This window comes from Sceloporus occidentalis, unplaced genomic scaffold, assembly GCF_023333645.1.
Source record: "Sceloporus occidentalis isolate IW3139 unplaced genomic scaffold, rSceOcc1.0.p SCAF_1, whole genome shotgun sequence".
In the NCBI taxonomy this organism is placed as follows: domain Eukaryota; kingdom Metazoa; phylum Chordata; class Lepidosauria; order Squamata; family Phrynosomatidae; genus Sceloporus; species Sceloporus occidentalis.
The window spans coordinates 318,138,831-318,160,475 of NW_028316981.1; the positions used below are offsets into that span (position 1 = coordinate 318,138,831).

General features: G+C 44.0%; 1 protein-coding gene across 1 annotated transcript in view; it reads left to right on the forward strand.

Moving 5' to 3' along the window:
• The window catches only part of LOC149324283 (C-C motif chemokine 19-like), a 28,245-nt gene extending 19,540 nt beyond the window's left edge, over nucleotides 1-8,705 (forward strand). Inside the window, exon 4 of the mRNA XM_089488635.1 lies at nucleotides 8,658-8,705. Coding sequence (XP_089344761.1) covers nucleotides 8,658-8,705 — 48 coding nt within the window. The remainder of the gene's footprint in view (nucleotides 1-8,657) is intronic.
• Nucleotides 8,706-21,645: the final 12,940 nt, after the last annotated feature.

A 21,645-nucleotide genomic window follows, 5' to 3' on the forward strand; every position in this document is an offset into this window, starting at 1 on the left:
TCTTTATTTTAAAGAAAATAGGGGAGGCATACTCTTCCCTTTAACAAGCATGGGGGAAAAACACATTTGTCACTATTTCTTTTTTGGCTGGAAAATGGGTTTGCTGGCATTTGAGGAATCCTGTTGGGAAGCATAACACAGCAGCAGACTTCTTTGCCCCCATCATTGTTATCATCATCGCCATCATTTTTATTGTGCTTTTCCCCTGAGATGGAGATTCAAGGCAGTTTGCAGATTAAAAACAATGACTATATAATCAAGAACATAAAACATATAAAGTCAGCATTAAAATGGAATTGAATATTTGAAAAGGTGTCATACTGAGGATGGAGCAAGTTTGCTTTCTGCTGCTCCAGAGACTAGGACACAGAGCAATGGATTCAAACTACAGCAAAAGAGATTCTACCTAAACCTTAGGAAGAACTTTCTGACAGTAACAGCTGTTTGACATTGGAAAATGCTGTTGCCTTGGAAGGTGATGGAGTCTCCTTCTTTGGAGGTCTTTAAACAGAGGCAGGATGGTCATGAAACCCACTGGGTGACATTGGGCAAGTCACACTCTCTCATCCTCGGACAAAGGCAATGGAAAACCTCCTCTGATCAAATCTTGCCAAGAAAATCTGTCCTGTTCATTGGTTCTGTCCTGGGCCCAGTGCTATGCAACATCTTTATCAATGACTTGGATGAAAGAATAGGGAGCATGCTTATCAAATTAGCAGATGACAACAAATTAGGAGAAGTAGCTAACACTCTAGAGGAGAGCATCAAAATTCAAAAAGACCTGAGTAGATGAGAAAGCTGGGCCAAAGCTAACAAAATGGCACACTCTAATGCCCCTTTCTTTAAAAGTCAACAGTTCCAAAAGTCAGTCTGAATTTAAAACGTCTTCCACTGCTGGCAGAAGGGGAGCATAGAAGGAAGGGGCCGTTCTAGTCTTCCTGGAGAGTGAGCTCCAAAATCTTGGACAACCACTAAGAAGACCCTCCCCTGTTTTCTCACCAACTGTATGAAGATAGCAGGGCCTGGGCAAGCTCATATTGCACAATACAGTGGGTTTACATAGCTGAGCCAGGATTTGAATGCTGGCCTCCAGGCTCCAACCACTACACCACAAAACTATAAATCCCAGGAGTCCCATAGCATTGAGCCATAGCATTTCAAGTGTTGTCAAACTGCATTATTTCTGCAGTGCAGATTAGACCATGGTCTAGGGGGACAGTGTAAAAGGGAAAGGCAGATGCTTGCTACCTGCCACAATTCAGAGTCATCTGAGCATTCAATGACCATCTCCAGGACCCAATTACCATCTCATTACAGTAATCCAAATGTAATGCAACCAAGGCAACCATCACTGTTTTCTCCTGGTTCCCTAGCATTAGTCTAGAGATGTGGGTTTTCTAAAGAAAATATTCCCTTGCCCATGTTTTGTACAATGATGTGCTTTTCAGAACAAAATGCTCCTCACTTTGGGATGTGCAAATATGGGGAGAAGAGCACACAGAAATAATGTTACTTAGAGGTTATTTGACCTTTCACAGAAGGATGAAAAAGTCAGAGTTTTTGATCCCTAGTCCTCAATACGAATTGAAGACACTGCTTAGGAAATGTGATGCTGAGGATGCACCTGATGCTTTGACACCACTTTAGGGGTGAAAGGCGGGGGGGGGGGGGGGTCTGGCACAAACTCCAAGTTCTTCTCTTGTTAAATACTTGCTGCCTCTGGACTTAATTCCTTCCCCGCTTTGCCCCCCAGATCTCCATGGCTCCCTAATATCACACTTTCCAGCTGTTTGACTTTTCTAGTGCACTGACACTCCAAGTGCTTGTCCTCTTGTTCTCCTGCCAATCACTTCTCATCTTCCCAGTCAGTCATTACAACTCTGCAATGCACACCCCTTGATGTGGAAACCATTCATTTTGTAAATGTTTGTGTTTCTTAATCAACTCAAAGAAGGCATCAAGGAGTGTTTGCAATCTTCCAGGCAGTGCTCCTGCCCAGGTCACATTGAGGCAGGGTGAGCAGATGGTCTTGCTGCAAAGGAGGACAAGGCACTGCAAAATGTAGGACACTGAAGAAAAATTTAGGATGCAAATATGAATTCATGCTTCTTAGTCCTGCACAAAATGGATGACGTTTTGGCATTCCTCCTGAACAGATGTAAGACATGTCCTGGAAAAGGAGGACAGCTGGTCACCTTGCAGTGAGGGCAAAGAGGGACTGTGCACAGTACATAGCAGTAACAGGATTCAGGCCAATGAGATTATGTTGCTGTTGTTAGCTGCCATCAAGTTGACTTTTACTTACTGCATCCTCATGAATGAAAGACCTAAAAAAAGAAAAGAAATATGTGTGTGTGTGTGTGTGTGTGTGTGTGTGTGTGTGTGTGTGTGTGTATGGTTTTATTATATTGCAGGATTTGATGTTTAAAGATGTAGATTTCATGGACTTTTTGTTAACATTGAGCCCTTACAGACAGGCCAAAATAAAGCTGCTTTGGGTCACTTTGGAGGTATGCTGTTTAAATGATGCATGCGTCCTAAGAGGCCAGAGTCCATAGAAAAGGAGGAAAACAGCATTATAGGTAATTAAAAAGAAGCTGGATGGTCATTTGTTGGGGATGCTTTGATTGTTTGAGTTCCTGCATGGCAGGGGTTCGACTGGATGACCCTTGTGGTCTTTTTCAACTCTATGATTCTATGTGTATCTTAGGTAGATTGACTCCAGCTGCATCTGCACTGCAGAAATAATGCAATTTGACACCACTTTCACTGTGGCATCAAACTGCATTATTTCTGCAGTGCAGATGCAGCCAGAGTCAATATTCCCATAATGCAGTCTCCCTCTTTTTCTACTGTCTTCCATTTCAAGCATGATCATCTTTTGCAAAGAATCCTCATCTCAGGATGTGTCGAAAGTACAATGGCCTTTTTTTGGCTGCTGGGAAGAATTCAGGCTTGATTCGCCTTTGGGGCCATTTGTCTGTTGTTGTTATTGAATTGAATAAAACTCTCCTCCAACCCAGTGTTTCAAAGGGGTCAGTTTCTTCCTGAGTTGAGTTTGCCAATGCCATAGTAATATTTCTTTTTCATGTTCTGCCTTTTGTTTTGTTTTCCCCTCAAAGAGCATCCTTGTGCATTTCCCCATGAGGTTGTGATTGTTATATTTCTTGGTTGTGACTGTTGTGAAATGACATAATCAGCTTTGGCATGTTGAAACCAGCTCCAGTTCAGGAAAACTCATCGTCGATCATAAAACCCTGGGATCTGGCACAGTGAGATGGCAAATGAGTCTGTGCCAACCTTCCCTGACCTGGTGTTTCCCAGATGTGCTCAGACTATGATGCACACAACCACCAACCAGCATGGTGCATAATGGCTATGCTGGCAGGGCACCATGGGAGTTGTAATCCAAGACACTTAGGGGGAAGTTTGTATTTGTCTTATATCTTGTTGCAAAGAGAATGGGTGTTGTGGCCAACTTACTGAAACCTGCGGCCAGCACTCACAGACACAAGCTGATAAGAATAGCTCAGCTCAGCAAGTGGAGGCAAAACACAGACCTTGCAAGGATTCAGCGTGAAAGCAGTCCGAGAAGTCAAGCCGAGGTCGGGATACCAGAAGTCAATGCAATCCGAAAGCCAAGCCGAAGTCAGGATACTGGGAGTAAGAGTGGTCAAAGCAGTCCGAGGTCAAAGCCGCCAGAAGATAACAAGGGTCCAGTCCAAGGTCAAAGCAACAAGTAATCAAGATACAAGAAGCCAGTGCTAGCAGCAATCACATCAAGGGATCATACAATAAACTCTGACAAACAGTGAAGGTCTCTCAACAGTTTAAATAAGGGAAACTCTCCCCCGTGCCACCTGAGGCTGGTTGGCTAATTGCCTCTCAGCAATCCTTTTGGATCTGCGCCTGCAAGCACTCTCAGCCCTTCTCTCTTGGAACGTAGGCACCTCCAGGCAAGCTTCCTCCCCAGAGTCACCACTAGGCTGTTGCACCATAGGAGGCCCTTCTCTAGCACTAGGACCTGGTTGGGCCTCCTCCTCTGGGGCTGGGAGAGCACAGCTGGGACCTGGCAGAGCAGGATTGACACCTGGTGTAGCCTCAATCAGCTCTTGCTCTGGAGGAGGCTCATCCTCCTCCTCATCCTCCGAGAGCTGATCTTGGCTGGCCATGACAGGAATGACTTGAAGGCACACCACAGTAACACAAGTTATGTCACAACGATTACCCTGTAGTGATAAATGGGGATTATGATTATGACCAATGATTCTGTATAGTGTTTTTGGGAGGAGGTTAAAGGGGGATGGCACCTTGAATTATCGCACTGGTTGACGTCAACCTGAGTGTTGCCTTGGAGGTATGTGACTCACCTGCTTTCCACTTTTATCCTCACAACAACCCTGTGAGGTCAGGCTGGGAGACACAGGTTGAGCTTCATGGCTTAGTCCTAACTATTAGGCCTTTCAATATCACATTTTCAGTCTAGTTCTTATTTTTTTAATATTACAGTTGGCCCTCCATATCCACAGATTCTTTAACCATGGATTCAATCATCCACAGCTTGAAAATATTTCTTCAAAATTAATTAAGCAAACCTTGATTTTGCCATTTTATATAAGGGATGCCATTTTATTATGTCATTATATTTAATGGGACTTGAGCATCTACGGATTTTTGTATCCACAAGTGGCCCTGGTATCCCAGCAGATACCAAGGGCCCACTGTAATTTATGGTTTAGATATGTTTTTACCATTTTAATCATGAATAATATTGGCATTTAATTCTTTTTATCTTTTGTAGAACAGGATTTTTTTTTAAAAAAATGTCATAGGTGTTTTATATTTATATAAGTCACTTTGGATCCCATCCTGGGAGAAATGTGGGGTAAATACATGAACCCTCAAGACTTCTCTCAAGATTTAAAGCCCAAATCATCATCATCATCATCATCATATGAACACTGAACTATTTGCAGTTACATCAGCCATAAACCGTCCCTTGGAGACATCAGAGAGGGGGGGAAGACTTTTCTCCTGCTTTTCTGGAAACCGCCAAACCCTCTGAGGAGAGACTTAGCTGGATATGTTTAGCTTGGAGAAGAGAAGGTTAAGAGGTGACATGATAGCTGTGTTTAAATCTCTGAAGAGATATCATATTGAAGCTTATTTTCTGCTGCTCCAGAGACTAGGAGATGGAGCAATGGACTCAAGCTGCTGATCCCCTTCACCACCATCAATCCCTTCTCCTTTTGTGTCGTGTCTTTTTTAGATTGTAAGCCTGAGGGCAGGGAACCGTCCAATTAAAAATAATAAGTGAAAGCCACTCCGAGAGCCTTTAGGGCTGAAGGGCGGGGTATAAGTCCTCAAATAAATAAATAAATAAATAAATAAATAAGGAAAAGCTACAGATAAAAAGATTCCATCTCAACATTAGGAAGAACTTCCTAAGGGTAACACCTTCCCTTGGAGAGCGGTGGAGTCTCCTTCTTTGGAGGTCTTTAAACAGAGGCTGGATGGCCATCTCTCCCAGGGAGGGCTTGGATGATGTCTTCCTGCATGCCAGAAGTGGGTTGGATTGGATGTCCCTTGGAGGTCTCTTCCAACTCTATGATTCTATGATTCTTCCCGCGGGGTTGCAGCTGCAGCGGGTTGAACGGCAACACATAGGCCCAGCCACCCAGTCAGCCTTTGCCTTGGCTTCTGCCATGTGGCCACACTGCTGTGGAGAGGAAGTGGGTTGAGCAACCTTGAAGCCTTCATGGACCCCTGTGAGAATATCTCAGCCCCTTGGTGGTTCTTAGATGAAGAGCTACTGGTCTAGTTGGATCTCTTGCACTGAGAATGTTTGTGTGCGAAAGAGCTGAACTAATAGAATCATTGAGTTGAAAGGCACCTGCAGGGGCTATCCAACACCCCATTCTGCCACACAGGAAGACACCATTGAAGCCCTGCACCACCTTCCAAGGAAGCAACATATTCCAATGTTGAACTGCTCTTACCCTCAGGATGTTCCTCCTACATTTAAGTGGACTCTCAGTGGCCTATGGGTCCCTTCCAACACTGTGATTGTAGGATTTTAGGTTTCCCATTTGTGTTGTAGAGGTATACCTCCTGTGGAAGATATTTTCCCCATCATTGCAAACCAAGATTGACGGTGCAACCATACAGATGATAATTTAGAAATTAGGTACCATTGTGTTCTGAGGAGACTGATGATGAGGGACGCAGGGATAAGTTTGCAGCCATGGATGGAGGGGCAGGACATGCGGTCGCTTCCTTCCTATCAGTTTCATGCAAGCTTTTTTTTTAATGTGTTTTGATTCAGCTTCGACTCAGATTTTTACTCAATTGTGCAGAATGCTGAGGTTTCTCTTTCTGGCCAGAATATGTACTTGGATGTGCATTTTACAATTTCAAATGCTAAATTGTTATTGGCTGCTCTTAAATTGTGTGTTGCATTTTAATTTTTGCTCCTTCTTGTAAATGACTTCAGGACTTTTTTCCTTTCTGATAAACAGTCTGGGAAGCATCCTTAATAGAGGAATAAACAGCCCTGTGTCTCAGTCTGCACCATCCCACCTGCTTTTAACAATCTTCCCACAATATCCGCCGGATCAGCTCTCACTTTTGTAGGAGGACAAACTCAACTTTCACATTACACTTTCTGAAAACTTGGCCCAGCTGTCAAATTTATTTTATTGTTGCTTAATGCTATTTCTTCCCTAAAGTACTTTCTTGGCAGCCATGTGCTGGAATTTCAGCCAATTCGAAGGAAAAAAGGAAAAGCTTCAACTGCTTTCCAGATCTGACAGAAAATGCCTGCCCCTGCATGCCAGCCCAAAAGTCATGTTACATTAAATATGTCTTCATATTTACATTTCTGTTCTCCCACCCTCTGAAGTTTGGAGATGGTGCTTTGGGATGGGAAGGAGAGAGAGACTTTGCAGAGGGTCCTGGTGGAGCGCCCACAAATTGTACTCAGTGGGGAAATTAATTTAGTTCAATAGGAAGCAGCAATATGGCTTTGGTAACATAAAGCTGGGATCCTGACCTGTGTGTAACGGTTCCAAACCCAGTGAACACCAGAAGCAGTTCCAAATTAATTCAGTTTATACACAAGCACATTCTTTCATGCACACAAGAACTAACAAAGCAAAGCTAATAGTTAATAGTGAGTTGCATGTTCTCTAAGAGGTAATACTCTGTCGATCCTGAAGCATAGCTCCAATTGCAGGGTTACCAGAATGAAAACGGCTCAGTAGCTGCCTGCAGAACCTGGGGTAGCCAGCTACTGAGATGTCGAGTCAAAATCGAACAGAGGTTCTGTCTACTTTCCAAGTAGACCAATTTACTAGTATCTGGGTATCCTTATCAACACCCAGAAATGGGTCTTGTGGGCAGTGTTTCAGGATTTGAGAGGCTTAAGCGACTTTCCCAGGGGAAAAGAATGGAGCTGTGTGCGTTCCTGCATATCAGAAAGGGTTGTACTGGATGGTCTTTGTGGGCTCTTCCAACTGTATGGTTCTATGGGTGCAATATGCAAGAATGTCTGGACAATCGGCGTCAATGTCTTCACACAAAGGTAGCTCTAATCTCTGAAAGAAGCTCTCTTTGTCTTCTGTATGCAAACCACCTCCATGTCCCATTTGTTACCACCACTCCCTTAGTGAGGGGATTATGCCAACTCCGATCATGAGAGATCCCATCATGGCAAAGTGCCTTGGGTTTCTCCCATGCTGAGCCACCCAGATGCCCCAGCATGGCATGTCTGGTTTCTTGGGCTGGGGAGCCCTCTTTTAGCTGCTTACCAGCAACCTCTCTTTTTGACATTAATTTGATATCCAGGGTCACAGAGGGTGACTGAGGGTTGGATCCTGGGTTACACATGGGATACACATTCAAATTTAATTCTTTACCCCTTACTCCATGACACTACTGTACATTGTGGCTATGCAAAATATACCCACCCACACATTTAATATAAGGTGTGGTTTGTGTGCAATCAGAGGAGAACTCTGAAATATAAGGAATAACTTTCAAAATAAAGTACATATTCAGCAGGAGTTGCTGTCAGAGACATAGCTGTGATAGTCTGGAATATCAGTATGCAAAGGGATCTTGTAGCACCTTTGAGATGAATTGTGTGAAAGATGTCGTAGCATGCGCTTTCGCAGATTTGGTCTACTTCCTCAAATGCATGGAGTAAACTGTTGCATACATGCATGTACTCCATGCATCTAAGTAAGTAGACTCATGGCATGGCAGGGGGTTGGACTGGATGGCCCTAGTGGTCTCTTCCAACTCTACGATTCTATGATTTCTACCAAAGCTTCTGCTACAATTTCTTTTGCATGGTTAGTCTCAAAGGTCCTACACGATCCCTTTGCACACAGGAGTAGCTCGGTTGGCCATGCAGCACAATACAGCAAAAACGAAAATCCACAAAAGAACAGTACCTTCATTGACTAACCAAAATGCAAAAAAATATATCATGCAGGCGTGTGCAGGTCCGCTGGCTTCTTCGTCAGGCAGCAAAGTTAAAAAATATTGAGAAAATAGCCCACTAAAGATATGAAATTGGATGAGCTTTAATTCTGCTTTGATAAAGCTTGCTGGTTAGTTCTAACATTAACTGTCTCTGTTGTACATCTCTCTAGATGCTGAATAAAGGTTTTCTTACTTCTCAAACCAAATGTCTGAACTAAGGGGTTACCAGACTTGACAAGGGAGGACTAGATACAAAAATCAGAACCATCCAGGACACAGAATTAAAAAAACATAGCTGTTTTAGTCTGGAAAATCAATCTGCAAAGAGATCTTGTAGCACCTCCAGGGCACAGTAGTTCCAATTTCTTTGCTATGGAAAGTTGGAGAGTCAATCAACTCATTTGAAATGTGGTACCGGAGGAGAATTTTATGTATAACATGGACTGCTAAAAAGATCAATAAATGGGCCCTTGAGCAAATCAAACCTAAACTCTCCCTAGAAGCCAAAGTTACTAAAATTGAAGCTTTGGACATCGCATGAGAAGACAGAGCCCACTGGAAAATGCAATGATGCTGCATCAAGTGGAAGGCAGGAGGAAAAGGGGAAGTCCATATTGCAGATGGAACAGGATGGAGCCAATCAAGGAAGCCCCAGCTGCTCCTCTGAGTTTGCAAGACCTGAGCAGGGCTGCATCCACACTGCAGAATTAATGCAGTTTAACACTGCTTTAACTTCTATGGCTCCATGCTATGGGATCCTCAGATTTGTAGTTTTGTGAGATATTTAGCTTTCCTGGTCAGAGAGCTCTGGTGCCACAACAAACTACAAGTCCCAAAATTCCATACCATGGAGCCATGACACTTAAAGTGGAGTCAAACTGCATTAATTCTGCAGTGTGGCAGCAGCTGGCTCTTGGAAGTCTCTCGTTCAAAAGAGTGTCATAAGTCAAAGTCAGCTTGATGGCAAATAACAAGAACAACAACAAATCTATTTCCAGTTCTCCTTACAGCAGATATTTCCAACCATAGAATCAAACAAAGCTGCTAACTATTATAAACTGTATATTTCCAGATAAACTGCAGATTAACCATGGAGTCTAGGGGCTCAGTCACAATAAAATAAGGTTCCCTTTTCTCTCCCTGTATCCTATGATTCCTTACATTTGTATTTTCTCCCCCTTTCTGTAATTTTCTTCTTCTTTTCTGTCCTTCTTTTTAGCTCTTTAAGCTACTCCTGTCATTTTGAAATAATATCAGTGGGAACACAATTGGTTACAGTTTGAATTATTAAGATTCAATATTTATTTTACGTCTTCACTTCTTTTTAGTTTACTTAATGCATGTGGACTAATTGATAGAAAAACAACAGCTAGGTGATGATCAATGTTATAATCAGAAGGAAATTTTTCCTTAGATTTTTAAAAAATAAAAAGAAATCCTATTACTCCTTTAGTGGAGGATAACAGTGGTTTGCCTTTGAGGACCAAACCAAACTAAATGGCTTTGAAAGCACACGACTGCAAAACATATATAAAAGCATTATTACAAAAGTACAAAATTACAAAAATATAATTGTAGAAGAAAAAATAGTGTAAACCTAACACCAGGCTACTAAACTTTTTATGTGTATGTAAAATATAAATAGATATGAATATTATAAAAGCATCTTAAAGAGTAATTGATGTTTGCAAAAACATTGTGTGGAATGGTTGTTGCTGAGTGCCTTCAAGTCTTTTCTGACCTATGGCTACCCGAGGCTAGGCTTGCCATATCCCGCCAGGGGGCGGGACTTTCCTGGTTTGGGGCAGGTCCGCACGGTCCCGCCCTGGTTTGGCCCCGCCCCCGGGACACACACCACCCACGCGACGGACACCAGGCAGGGAAAGGAGCCTCGCCTCCGTTCCCTGCTTGGCCTCCTCCGCCGATCGCGGGTGCTTTCCTCCCTCCTTCCCGGCCCCTATGGAGGCCCAAGCCTCTACCGAGGCCGGGAAAGAGAGTGGGGGCCGAGAGGAGGCTGCTTCCCACCGCGGTGATCGCCGCGATGAGGAGCAGCCCTTGCATCCTTCCCGGCCTGAGAGGAGGCCGAGGCTTCCTCCCAAGCCGGGGAGGAGGAGGAGGACAAGGTTTTAAAATGTAGGACCTTAAAAAAAAGTCCTACATTTTTAAGCCTTGTCCTACATTTGTCCCGGTTCGGAGCTCCTCAGTTATGGCAACCCTACCCGAGGCAAACCTATCAAAGGGTTTTCTTGGCAAGATTTGTTCAGAGGCGGTTTGCCTTTGCCTTCCTCTGAGGCTGAGAGAATGTGACTTATTGGCCAAAGCCACTCAGTGGGTTTCATGGCTGAGCAGGAGTTGTAGTACAACACTCAAACTACTACGCCACAGTAGCTTTCTAGCATGGAAAGAAAAATGAATAAACTGTACGCACTAAACACCAAATGTCTACCAAACAAAGCTAAGCAATAATAAGCAGAAGGCAATGAAACAGTCAGCAACTAAATGCATATCTACAGCAGGACATCTTGATTATATCCTGTGTCATGTCAATATATCTCATGCCCTCTGACATTTCCAAGCTCAGGATGGGGAAACATATGGCCTAGCAATTTCAGATTGTGGTCAATTTTTACACTTGACACTTTTGCAGTTTGCAACAACTGAAGAAAAGCTGAGAACAAAGGGGAAAAGCGGGAGGAGGAAAGAGAAACTGGGACATTTTAAAATCAGCTGGGAAAGTGGGATGGCAGAGGATTAATAGGGACTGTCCCTGTTATACAGTTGGAGAGTATGCTATCTTCCACAGAGTTCTTCCCATTACACTTCCAAAACACACACAAACATAATGACAAACACAGGCTTTATCTGCAATGCCAAAAGAATGCAGTTTGACACCACTTTAAATGTCATGGGCCAATGCTATGAGATTTTGGGGTTTGTAGTTTGGTGACATATTTAGCCTTCTTTGTCAGAGAGGTCTGATGCCACAACAAACTACAGATCCCAGGATTCCATAGCATGGAGCCATGGTAGTTAAAATGGTGTCAAGAAAACCATATGAAACCATAGAAAAAATTAATGGGGTTGCTGTAAGTCAACAGGTGAGTTGAAAGTACATACACAAAGAAACAAACCGCAAAACCCAGGATTCCATATAATAGAAGCAGGGGAGTTAACTGCCATGGCTGAATTGCTATGGAATTCTGGGATTTGTAGTTCTGTTGGAGGGCCCTGGTGCCACTACAAACCACAAATCCCAGCTTTCCATTGCATGGAGCCATGGCAATCAATGCGGTGTAAAACTGCATTATTTTTAACCATTCTTGCCCAGTTAGTCTGACATCAATCCCAGGAAAGATTCCAGAGCAGATCATTAAACAGAGAGTCTGTCAACATTTAGAAGTGAATGCCAGAATCACTAAGTCATCATGGATTTCAGAGAAGCAAGTCAAGCCAGATTAATGTGATCTCCTTTTTAAATAAAATTACCAGCTTGGTAGATGAAGGGAATGCTGTGGATATAGTATATCTTGATTTCAGTAAGGCCTTTGACAAGGTTTCCCATGACATTCTTGCAAACAAGCTTGTAAAATGTGGGCTAGACAAAGGAACTGTTAAATGGATCTGTAATTGGTTGACCGGCCGAACCCAAAGGGTGCTCAACAATGGCTCCTTTTCATCCTGGAGAGAAGTGACCAGTGGGGTCCCACAGGGCTCTGTCCTGGGCCCAGTGCTATTCAACATCTTTATCAATGACCTGGATGACAGAATTGGGAGCATACTTATCAAATTTGCAGATGACATCAAATTAGGGGGAATAGCTAATACCCCAGAGGACAGGATCAAGATTCAAAATGACCTGAATAGACTAGAAAACTGGGCCAAAGCTAACAAAATGAAATTCAACACGGAGAAATGTAAGGTACTGCACTTAGGGCAGAAAAAAATGAAATGCACAGATATAGGATGAAATGCATAGATATAGGAGACTTTGTGTGAAAGTTGAACATGAGTCAACAGTGCGATGTGGCAGCAAAAAAGGCCAATGTGATTTTAGGCTGCATTAATAGAAGTCTAGTGTCTAGATCAAGGGAAGTAATAGTGCCACTGTATTCTGCTTTGGTCAGGCCCCACCTGGAATAATCATCTGACAAGTTATGGGCACCACAATTCAAGAACAATATTGAGAAGCTGGAGCATGTCCAGAGGAGGGCGACCAAAATAATAAAAGATCTGCAAACCATGAAGCCCTCTTAGGGAGCTGGGTATGTTTAACCTGGAGAAAAGAAGGTTAAGAGGGGACATGATAACCCTGTTTAAATATTTGAAAGGAGGTCATATTGAGAACGCTGCTCCAGAGAATAGGACCCAGAGCAATGGATTCAAAGTAGAGGAAAAGGGATTTCACCTGAACATTTGGAAGAAGTTTTGGAGAGTAAGAGCTGTTCAAAGCAGAAGATGCTGCTTCAGAGGGTGGTGGAGTCTCCTTTTTTTGGGGGGGGGGGGGGGTTTAAACAGAGGCTGGATGGCCATCTGTCAAGGGGTACTTTGATTCTGTATTCCTGCATGGCAGGAGGTTAGACTGGATGACCCTTGGGGTATCTTCCAACTCTGTGATTCTAGGATCATCACCATTATCATCAAGGTGGCAGCAGCCACATGGAGGTAGCAGAAACAATATTTGAACTCTCCTGGGATTGTGACACCAGAAGCATGGAAATTCCCTGCACTGGGCCTCTCCCCTGTTTACTCATTGCCAGTGACTTCTAGTACATTGGGTGGCCCCATGTCCCGAGTTGGCCTTATGGGAAGCTGGAAAGTGAGGCGTGTGTGTATCTCAGGGAGCTTCGTAGTAAGAGCACCACAACTGGGAAGCCCCACGATCAATGCTCTCTTTTCCGTTGAGATTTTTTCTTTTTTTAAGTTTCCTTCTTCAGTGATGGAAAAACAAATTGGGTTCAGGGTTTGGGTCATCCCAAAGTGATACACTGGATATGAAGGGACTAGGAGAGGATGGAGTCAATGGATGGGAAATGGGGAAATGGTGTGGAGTGGGAAGCGAATGCAAAACACCCATTTGTACTTGCAAGGAAAAGAAACTGAAAGCTGGAAGAGTTCCAGGAATGGTTCTGAAGAAACGTTATAAGAACATTAGGCTGCTTCTGCCACACTGCTGAAAGAAAGCAGTTTGAGACTGCTTTAACTGCCATGGCTCCATCCTGTGGGATATTGGGATTTGTAGTTTAGTGCAGACACTAGAGCTTGCCGACAGGGAAGGTTTAGTAGCTCACAAAACTATAAACCCTGGAATTCCATAGCATTGAGCCATAGCAGTTAAAGCAGTTTCAGGGTGTGCAGGCTTCCTCCTTTTCCAGGATGTGTCCTACATTTCAACCTTCTGTCCAGGAGGAATTCCAAAAGGTCCTCCATTTAGGGTGACTATATGCCCTCCTTTTCCAGGACCTATCCTACATTTCAACCTTTTGTCCAGGTGGAATTTCAAAATGTCTTCATTTTGAGTATGACCAAGAAGTATAAATGTATATTTTTAGACGAGTGTTTTTAGTCTTTCTTTGGTAACATCCACCATTTCTCTTGAATGTTCTGCATTTTGCGGTGCCTTGTTCTCTTTTGCAGTTAGGACATCTGGTCAGCCCGAAGCAGCATTGAAATGCTTTATTTCTGTGGTGTGGATGTACCCTTAAACCATCATCTGTGTATTAGGGGACAGATAAGACAGGAAGAAACTGTGGGAGCAACCAGCAACGTTAAGGAGATGTCCCCAAGGAGACCACGTTGCAAATAATCAGTTATGGAAACAGCTGGGGAGATTTTCCAAAGTGCTGTGGTTCCACATCTGGAGCCGGTGACAAGAATGTTTTGAAATCACCCCCAGGAGATGATGTGTCTGTCTAGGATGAAACCAATAGCAGACGTCTGGCTGTGCAGAGCCATGAAATCCCCTTTCTTGCTCACATGAGAAGACAGAAAAGGAAGAGCCAGGAGAACTCAGGAGGCATTTTTAAGTTTGCCTTTATATTGCCTAAGATCCAGAATTGATGCCATGGCTGAATGCTATCAAATCCCAGGATCTGTAGTTTTGCAAGGTTTTCAGACTTCTCTGTCAAAGAGCTCTGGTGCCACAACAAACTACAAATCCCAGGATTGCATAGAATGGAGCCATGGCAGTTAAAGTGCTGCCAGCGTGCATAGTTTCCACAGGGAAGATGCACCCTAAGAAAACCATATGAAAAATTAGTGAGGTTGCCAACTCATAATAAGATGAGTCAAAGGCACATACACAGAGACACAGAAGATTTTCATGCCAGCTCTTACTGTGGGGTAAGCGCTGGTAAAACCTCAGTAAAATGTCAGGGAAGTGTGTGTGTGTGAAAGCTTGATGCCCTTCTGAAACATCGGAGAATCGTCCCCTCGCCTCTATTGTCCTTCAATCGTTCATGTAGCAGCAATTTCTTATGAATGCAAAGTTTCTGTTCATAGGAAATTGCTGCTCCACGAATGATTCAAGGACACTAGAGGCGAGGGGACAGTTCCCTGACATTTCAGAAGCACATCAGGCTTCCACACACATGCGCTTCCCTGACGTTTTACCAGTGTTTTACCAGCACTTACCCCACAGTAAGCCCTGGTGTGAATATCTTTATAAACTGCAAATACCAGGATTCCATACGAGAGAAGCAGGGGATTTGAAGCGGAAGTGTCATGTGTAGTGAGAAAATGCCCAAGGAAAGTTTACAGAATCATAGTATCAGAGTTGGATGGAACCACAGAGATCATCCGGTGATTCCCAAACTTTGGTCCTCCAGGTATTTTGGACTTCAAGTCCCAGAAACCCCAGATAGCTTAACCAACTGTCAAGAATTCTGGGAGCTGAAGTCCAAAACAACTGGAGGAACCAAGGTTGGGAATCACTTATCCAACTTCCTGCCATGCAGGAATATACAATAAAACACTCCAGAAATGCACCCATTCAACCTCTGTTGAAAGACTCCAAAGATAGAGAATCCACCACCCTCCAAGACAGTCCATCCCACTCTCAGAGTTCATGCAGTAAATAAGTCTTTCCTGTTGTTTAGGTAGAATTCTTTTTCTTGCAATTTGAATCCATCAATTCATGTTTTAATATTTGGAGCAGCAAAAACCAAGCTCACCCCATCTTCTAGTAGACCACAAGTTGAACATGAGTGAACAATGTGATGTGGCAGCTAAAAAGGCCAATATGATTCCAGGCTGCATCAATAGCAGTACAGTGACTAGACCAAGGGAAGTCATAGTTAGGCTTGCCATATCCCGCCTGGGGGCGGGACTTTCCCGGTTTGGGGCGGCTCCACACGGTCCCGCCCCAGTTTGGCCCCGCCCCCGGGACACCCCCCTCCCAGCGAGGGCCTGGAGGCTGGGGCTTGGGAGAAGCTCTCCCAGGCCCCTCTGGAGGCCTTGGAAGCGGCTCCGCGATCGCGGAGCAGTCCTCCAAGGCCTCTGGGGCTTGGGAGAAGCTCTCCCAGGCCCCTCTGGAGGCCCTGGAAGAGGCTCCGCGGTCGGAGCTCCGGCTGTGGGGTCCTCCAAGGCCTCTCCAGAGGGGCCTGGGAGAGCTTCTCCCAAGCCCCAGAGGCCGAGGAGGAGGCCGCTTGCCACTGCGGCGATGGCCATGATGACAGGCGGCCCCCACGCTCCGTCCCGGCCTGGGAGCAGCCCGAGGCTTCTTCCCAAGCCGGGAAGGAGAAGGAGGACAAGGTTCGAAAATGTGGGACCTTTTTTTTTTTTTTTAATATTTCTGGCCAGGAAATTAAAAAAAAAAAAAAGTCCTACATTTTTGAACCTTGTCCTACATTTGTCCCGGTTTGGAGGTCCTCAGCTATGGCAACCCTAGTCATAGTGCCACTCTATTCAGCTTTGGTAAGGCCCAACCTGGAATATTGTGTCAGTTCTGGGCACCACAATCCAAACAGATTGTTGAGAAACTGGAGCGTGTTCAAAGGAGGGTGACCAAAATGGTGAAGAGTCTGGAAACCATGCCTTATGAGGAAAGACTGGGGGTGCTGGGTATATTTAGCCTGGAGAAGAGACAGTTAAGGAGTGATATGATAGCCCTGTTCAAATATTTGAAGGGGTGTCATATTGAGGATAGTGTCAAACTGCATTTAGGAGATTATGCACAAAGCTTCCATCCGGATGCTGTTGTTGCTTTTAAAACACCTGAAACAGCCACCTCAACATTAGGAGGAATTTCCTGAAAGTAAGGGCTCTTCGACAGTGGAACACACTCTTTCCTCATAATGTGATGGAGTCTCCTTCTTTGGAAGTCTTTAAGCAGAGGCTGGATGGTCATCTGTCAATGGGAATGCTTTGATTGAGATTTCCTGCATGGCAGGGGGTTGGACTGGATGGCCCTTGTGGTCTCTGCCAACTCTACGATTCTGATTCTTATCGCATTATCACGCATTCACAAACTGATAACAGGTTGCACACTTCTTATCACACTTCTGTTCTGTTTACTATCTAAGATTCATCAGTGTCTTGCCTTTGACACTGGGGTGTGTACATTGGAGGCCCTTTAAATCTAGTTTCAAAGGGGTGGTGGAGCAGTCAAACCCCTCTCTGAATTACCCCTGAATGACCTATGGCACATTCTTGTCGCGGCAAAGAGACGCAGAGACAGGAATGGGGGTGCACAAGACTCCCTAGCCATATCTTGGCTGGGCCTTTTATTGTCATCTTGCTTACTTCCGTCCATTGTTTTCCTTACAATCATTGATGATAGCCTTGCTCCTAGGTCATCTGACTGGCATGACAGGTGCGTGATCAGTGCATGCAAGGTGCGTGCTTCAGAGGCAAGGAAGCAGGATATGGGGACCAGCTAAGCCAGCCAAATCAACATGGGCTTATCTATCTAATTATGGATAAAGCATTGTCATCTTGAGAGAGGGTCGAAGTCCTATGGTTTGCCAATAGAACTGCCACGTCTCAATCTTGATGAGTATTGCTATCCTGAGAGAGGGTCACGACCCCACGGTTTTACCCATGGGGTTGCCACACATTCTTCAATAATGGGCCTGTTGCAGAATTGACAACTATTCACAAGATTTTCCCATTCATTAAAAGCAGTGGCAGAAGCACGGATTGACTACAGGATACCTACTGCCTGGCCACGATGTAGTGCAATAAAATCTGTGGATTACAGTGTCAATCCCACTTTTATCCAACTATTAAAGAACCGTGTGATAATCTATAATTCTGCAGTGTGGATGCAAGCAAAGATGCAATCTATTTTTTTTATGGATTGCAGCTCCATGGATTTGGTGATCTCTAGTCTCCAAAGTCATTCTCCAGAAGTACGTCCAGGATATTCTGTGAACATCCTGACCTATGACCATGACATCTGTTGGGAATTGAGCTGGGCACAAGCATGCCACCCGGCCACAACAGCCTTTCCTCCCTTCAGTGCTGTCAGCTGAGGACTGGCATCTCTCCAAGGGTCCTTTCTGGGGCGTGTTTCACTTCTTGTCTGGCTGCCAGTTTCCTGATGCCCACTAAGTTCTGCATTTAGTTTCTGTTCTGGTTTGAGGAGGGCTGAGCTTTAACTTTGAATAAGAGTTCCCCAGAAAAGAGAAGCCTGAATGGAGAGGAGGGAAATTTGCAGGGCAGAAGAGAAAGAGGGAGAAAGAAAGGAGGAAAGAGGAACAGAGCTGTTTCAGCTGGCTCCAAGATGCTGCAGTTTATAGAGAATTGTGTTTATCTTAGCAAGTAAACTTCACCAGAAGGAACTGCATGTACCACACAGAAATCAAAACTGCAGCAAGAGGATTTGAATCACCTCCTCTGTGCTGATTGGCAGAGTTTTGTGGGCCTTGGAAACAGAGAATTGGGCACAGCAGATGTTGACAGCTGCCCTGTTGCCCACAATGCAAAAAATACCTCACTCAAAAATGCCCCCCTTAAGCATGTGTTTGTTGTTGTGTGCCTTCAAGACATTTCTGACTTATGGCAACCATAAGACAAACCTATCATGGGTTTTTCTTGGCAAGATTTGTTCAAAGGAGATTTGCCTTCCCCTGAGGCTGAGAGCATGTGACATGCCCAAGGTCACCCAGTGGGTTTCATGGCTGAGCAGAGAGGGAATCAAACCGTGGTCTCCAGAGTCGTAGCCCAACGCTCAGACCACTACACCGCCCTGGTATCCAGAGATAAAATTGTTTTCTTTTTATTTATTAAAGCATTTGCATGCTGCCATGTATCCATGGATCTCAGTGAGGACACATGCAAGAGAATCAAATCAAAAAGTTTAAAAGCAATTTAAAACTGTAAGGAACATTTTAAAAGACTAACATCACGTTAAAGCATTTAACACTGAAAACGAGACAGTTCAATACTCACACGAAGGCAAAGCAGGTCTTTCCAAAGTTTGGCTGCCATCCAACAGCCATTCAGCCTAAATAGCCACATGCAGAGAGACATTACTGTAACACTATACTGTACTACCCCCATGTGGAATAGTAACATGGCACAACACATGCCCATGACTGTGTGCCATTATGCATTGCATGACTGCAACACATGAAGTGGAACTGCAAAGTGCATCTGCAATGCACAATTCTGATTCTACCACTGTCAACAGAATATATCTGTTGCACTATGGGAAATCATGGAATCATACAGTTGGAAGAGACCTCAGGGGTCATCCAGTCCAACCCCATTCTGCCATGCAGGAAGACACAGTCAAAGCACCCCCAACAGCTGATCATCTAGCCTGCACAAAATCCTCCAAGGAAGGAGACTGCCACACTCCGAGGGAGCGTGTTCCACTGTTGAACAGCTCTGGCCATCAGATATATATATATTCTATAACCACCCCCCGCCCCCCAATATTCTCAGTACTTATTCCTAGCATGTGGAAAACACAGAGGTGTACAGGTTAAGTCATCAGAAAACATAATTTTACGCATAGAAATGTTATTATCTATGAGAAAATCATGTTTCTAACCAGGGAACTTATTTTCTGCACAGAAAATGCCAATGCATGAAGATTCTTCTCTGTTCTGGATTCTCCTAATCAATTTTCCAACAGCTGGGAAACCATTTTTTCAACTGTTATTCCAATATTTCTGAATAATCTTTCTCATCTGTATTGTAAAGTTAATTTCTTTTCATGGCTCCAACCCATGGAATCCCGAGATTGGTAGTTTTGTAAGGGGCATTTTAGTGATGTCAGTACATTAGAGCTCTCCAGCAGACTACGGACTACAAATCCCATGGTTCCATAGAATGGAGCCATAGGAGTTAAAGTGGAATCAGACTGCTATCACTTACACAGTGCGGATACAGACTGAGGACACAGTGTGTACTGACACTCATGGAATTGTGGAGCAATTATGCAACACTATCTTTGTGTGTGTGTGTGTGTGAGAGAGAGAGAGAGAGAGAGAGAGACCAAATGTTCAGAGTGCATGGATGCGCATGTACAATGCACATCTGTTTCTAGTACACCCTATGCAATGGCTCACAATGTGAATGCACACCCCCCCCCCCCCCAGCATTGCATTTCAGTAGTGCCCTTCTTCATCCTTCATCTCCTCCCTCTGCCTCCTGCTTTTCCAGAAAGCACTAGGAATCGTGTCCTTTTGGAAGGAGAGAGCTGCCCTCTAGTGGAAAATCTCAACAACGCTTGCCTCAGATTTTCCCATATCTGTGCCCACAACGGCTGCTGCCACACTGCAGCATTAATGCAGTTTGACACCGTGTTAACTGTCCTGGCTCCATCCTGATATTTTTAGTTGGCTGTGGCCCTAGAGTTCTCTGACAGAAGACCTTATCACACGGGAGGGAGTTGCCCAAATCCCATGGATAAACGGGGTTTAAATCTGGGAATATCCCCAGAAAAGTTTTTAGATGATGTCAGGTTAATTGTTTTTAGACAACATCAGGCTAATTGAGCATTAATGTGACATTAACCCATGCAGAAAGTCGCAAAATTGCAACGCATTTTACATTCGGGAAAATCCCAGAAGTAAAAAGCAGTGCGATTTTGCAACTTTCTGCACGGGTTAATGTCACATTAATGCTGAATTAGCTCAACGTGTCTGAAAACAATCCCGGTTTTGTGGGATATTCCCAGGATCTAAACCCCATGCAATTGAGTGCTTTGCCTCCCATGTAATAAGGTCCAGAAATGGCTAAATACCTCACAAGACTACCAATCCCAGAATTCCATAGCATTGAGACATGGCAGTTACTGCATTAATCCTGCCATGCAGGAAATATCAATCAAAGCATCCCCACTGACAGATGTTCATCCAGCCTCTGCTTAAAGACCTCTAAGGAAGGAGACTCCACTCCACTCCGAGGAAGGAGTTTGTTCCACTGTCAAACAGCTCTTACTGTGAAGAAGTTCCTCCTAATGTTGAGCTGGAATCTCTTTTCCTGGAGCTTGGATCCATTGCTCCATTGGGTCCTATTCTCTGGAGCAGCAGAAAACAAGCTTACTCCCTCCTCAATATGACATCCCTTCAAATATTTAAACAGGGCTGATATAGCCATGTTAGTCTGTAGAATCAGTACTTAGAGAGATCTTGTAGCACCTTTGAGATTAACAATTAAAATCATCTAGCTTTAAAAAGCTATACAATTACATAAAAAATGTAATAAAGAAGTTGGCAGCATGAGCTTTCCTAGACTTAAATCTACTTCCTCAGATGCATTTAGTGGATCTGAGGAAGTACACTGAAGTCTAGGAAAGCTCATGCTGCCAACTTCTTTAATCCATGTTTTATGCAATTTTATACCTTTTAAAGATAGATGATGTTAATTGTTTTTAAATTTCTATTGTAAAACGATTTTATCTGTGAGCCACCTTGGGCCCCTTTCTGGGAGAAAGGCAGCATAGAAATAATAGTATTATTTAATTGGTTCTTTTTAAAAAAGCTTTTGTTGGCTATTGCTTTAATTGTTGCAATGTTTTATATTGCGTGTATATTGTGGTGTAGGGATAAGAGGGATGAGGAAGAGGAACAGGTTGAGTCTTCCGTATCCAAAAGGCTGAGGACCACAAGTGTCCTGGAGTTTGGATTACCTGCATTTGCATATACATCTACATGATGAGATATCTTGGAAATGGGGCCCAAGCCTAAACACAAAATTCATTTATCT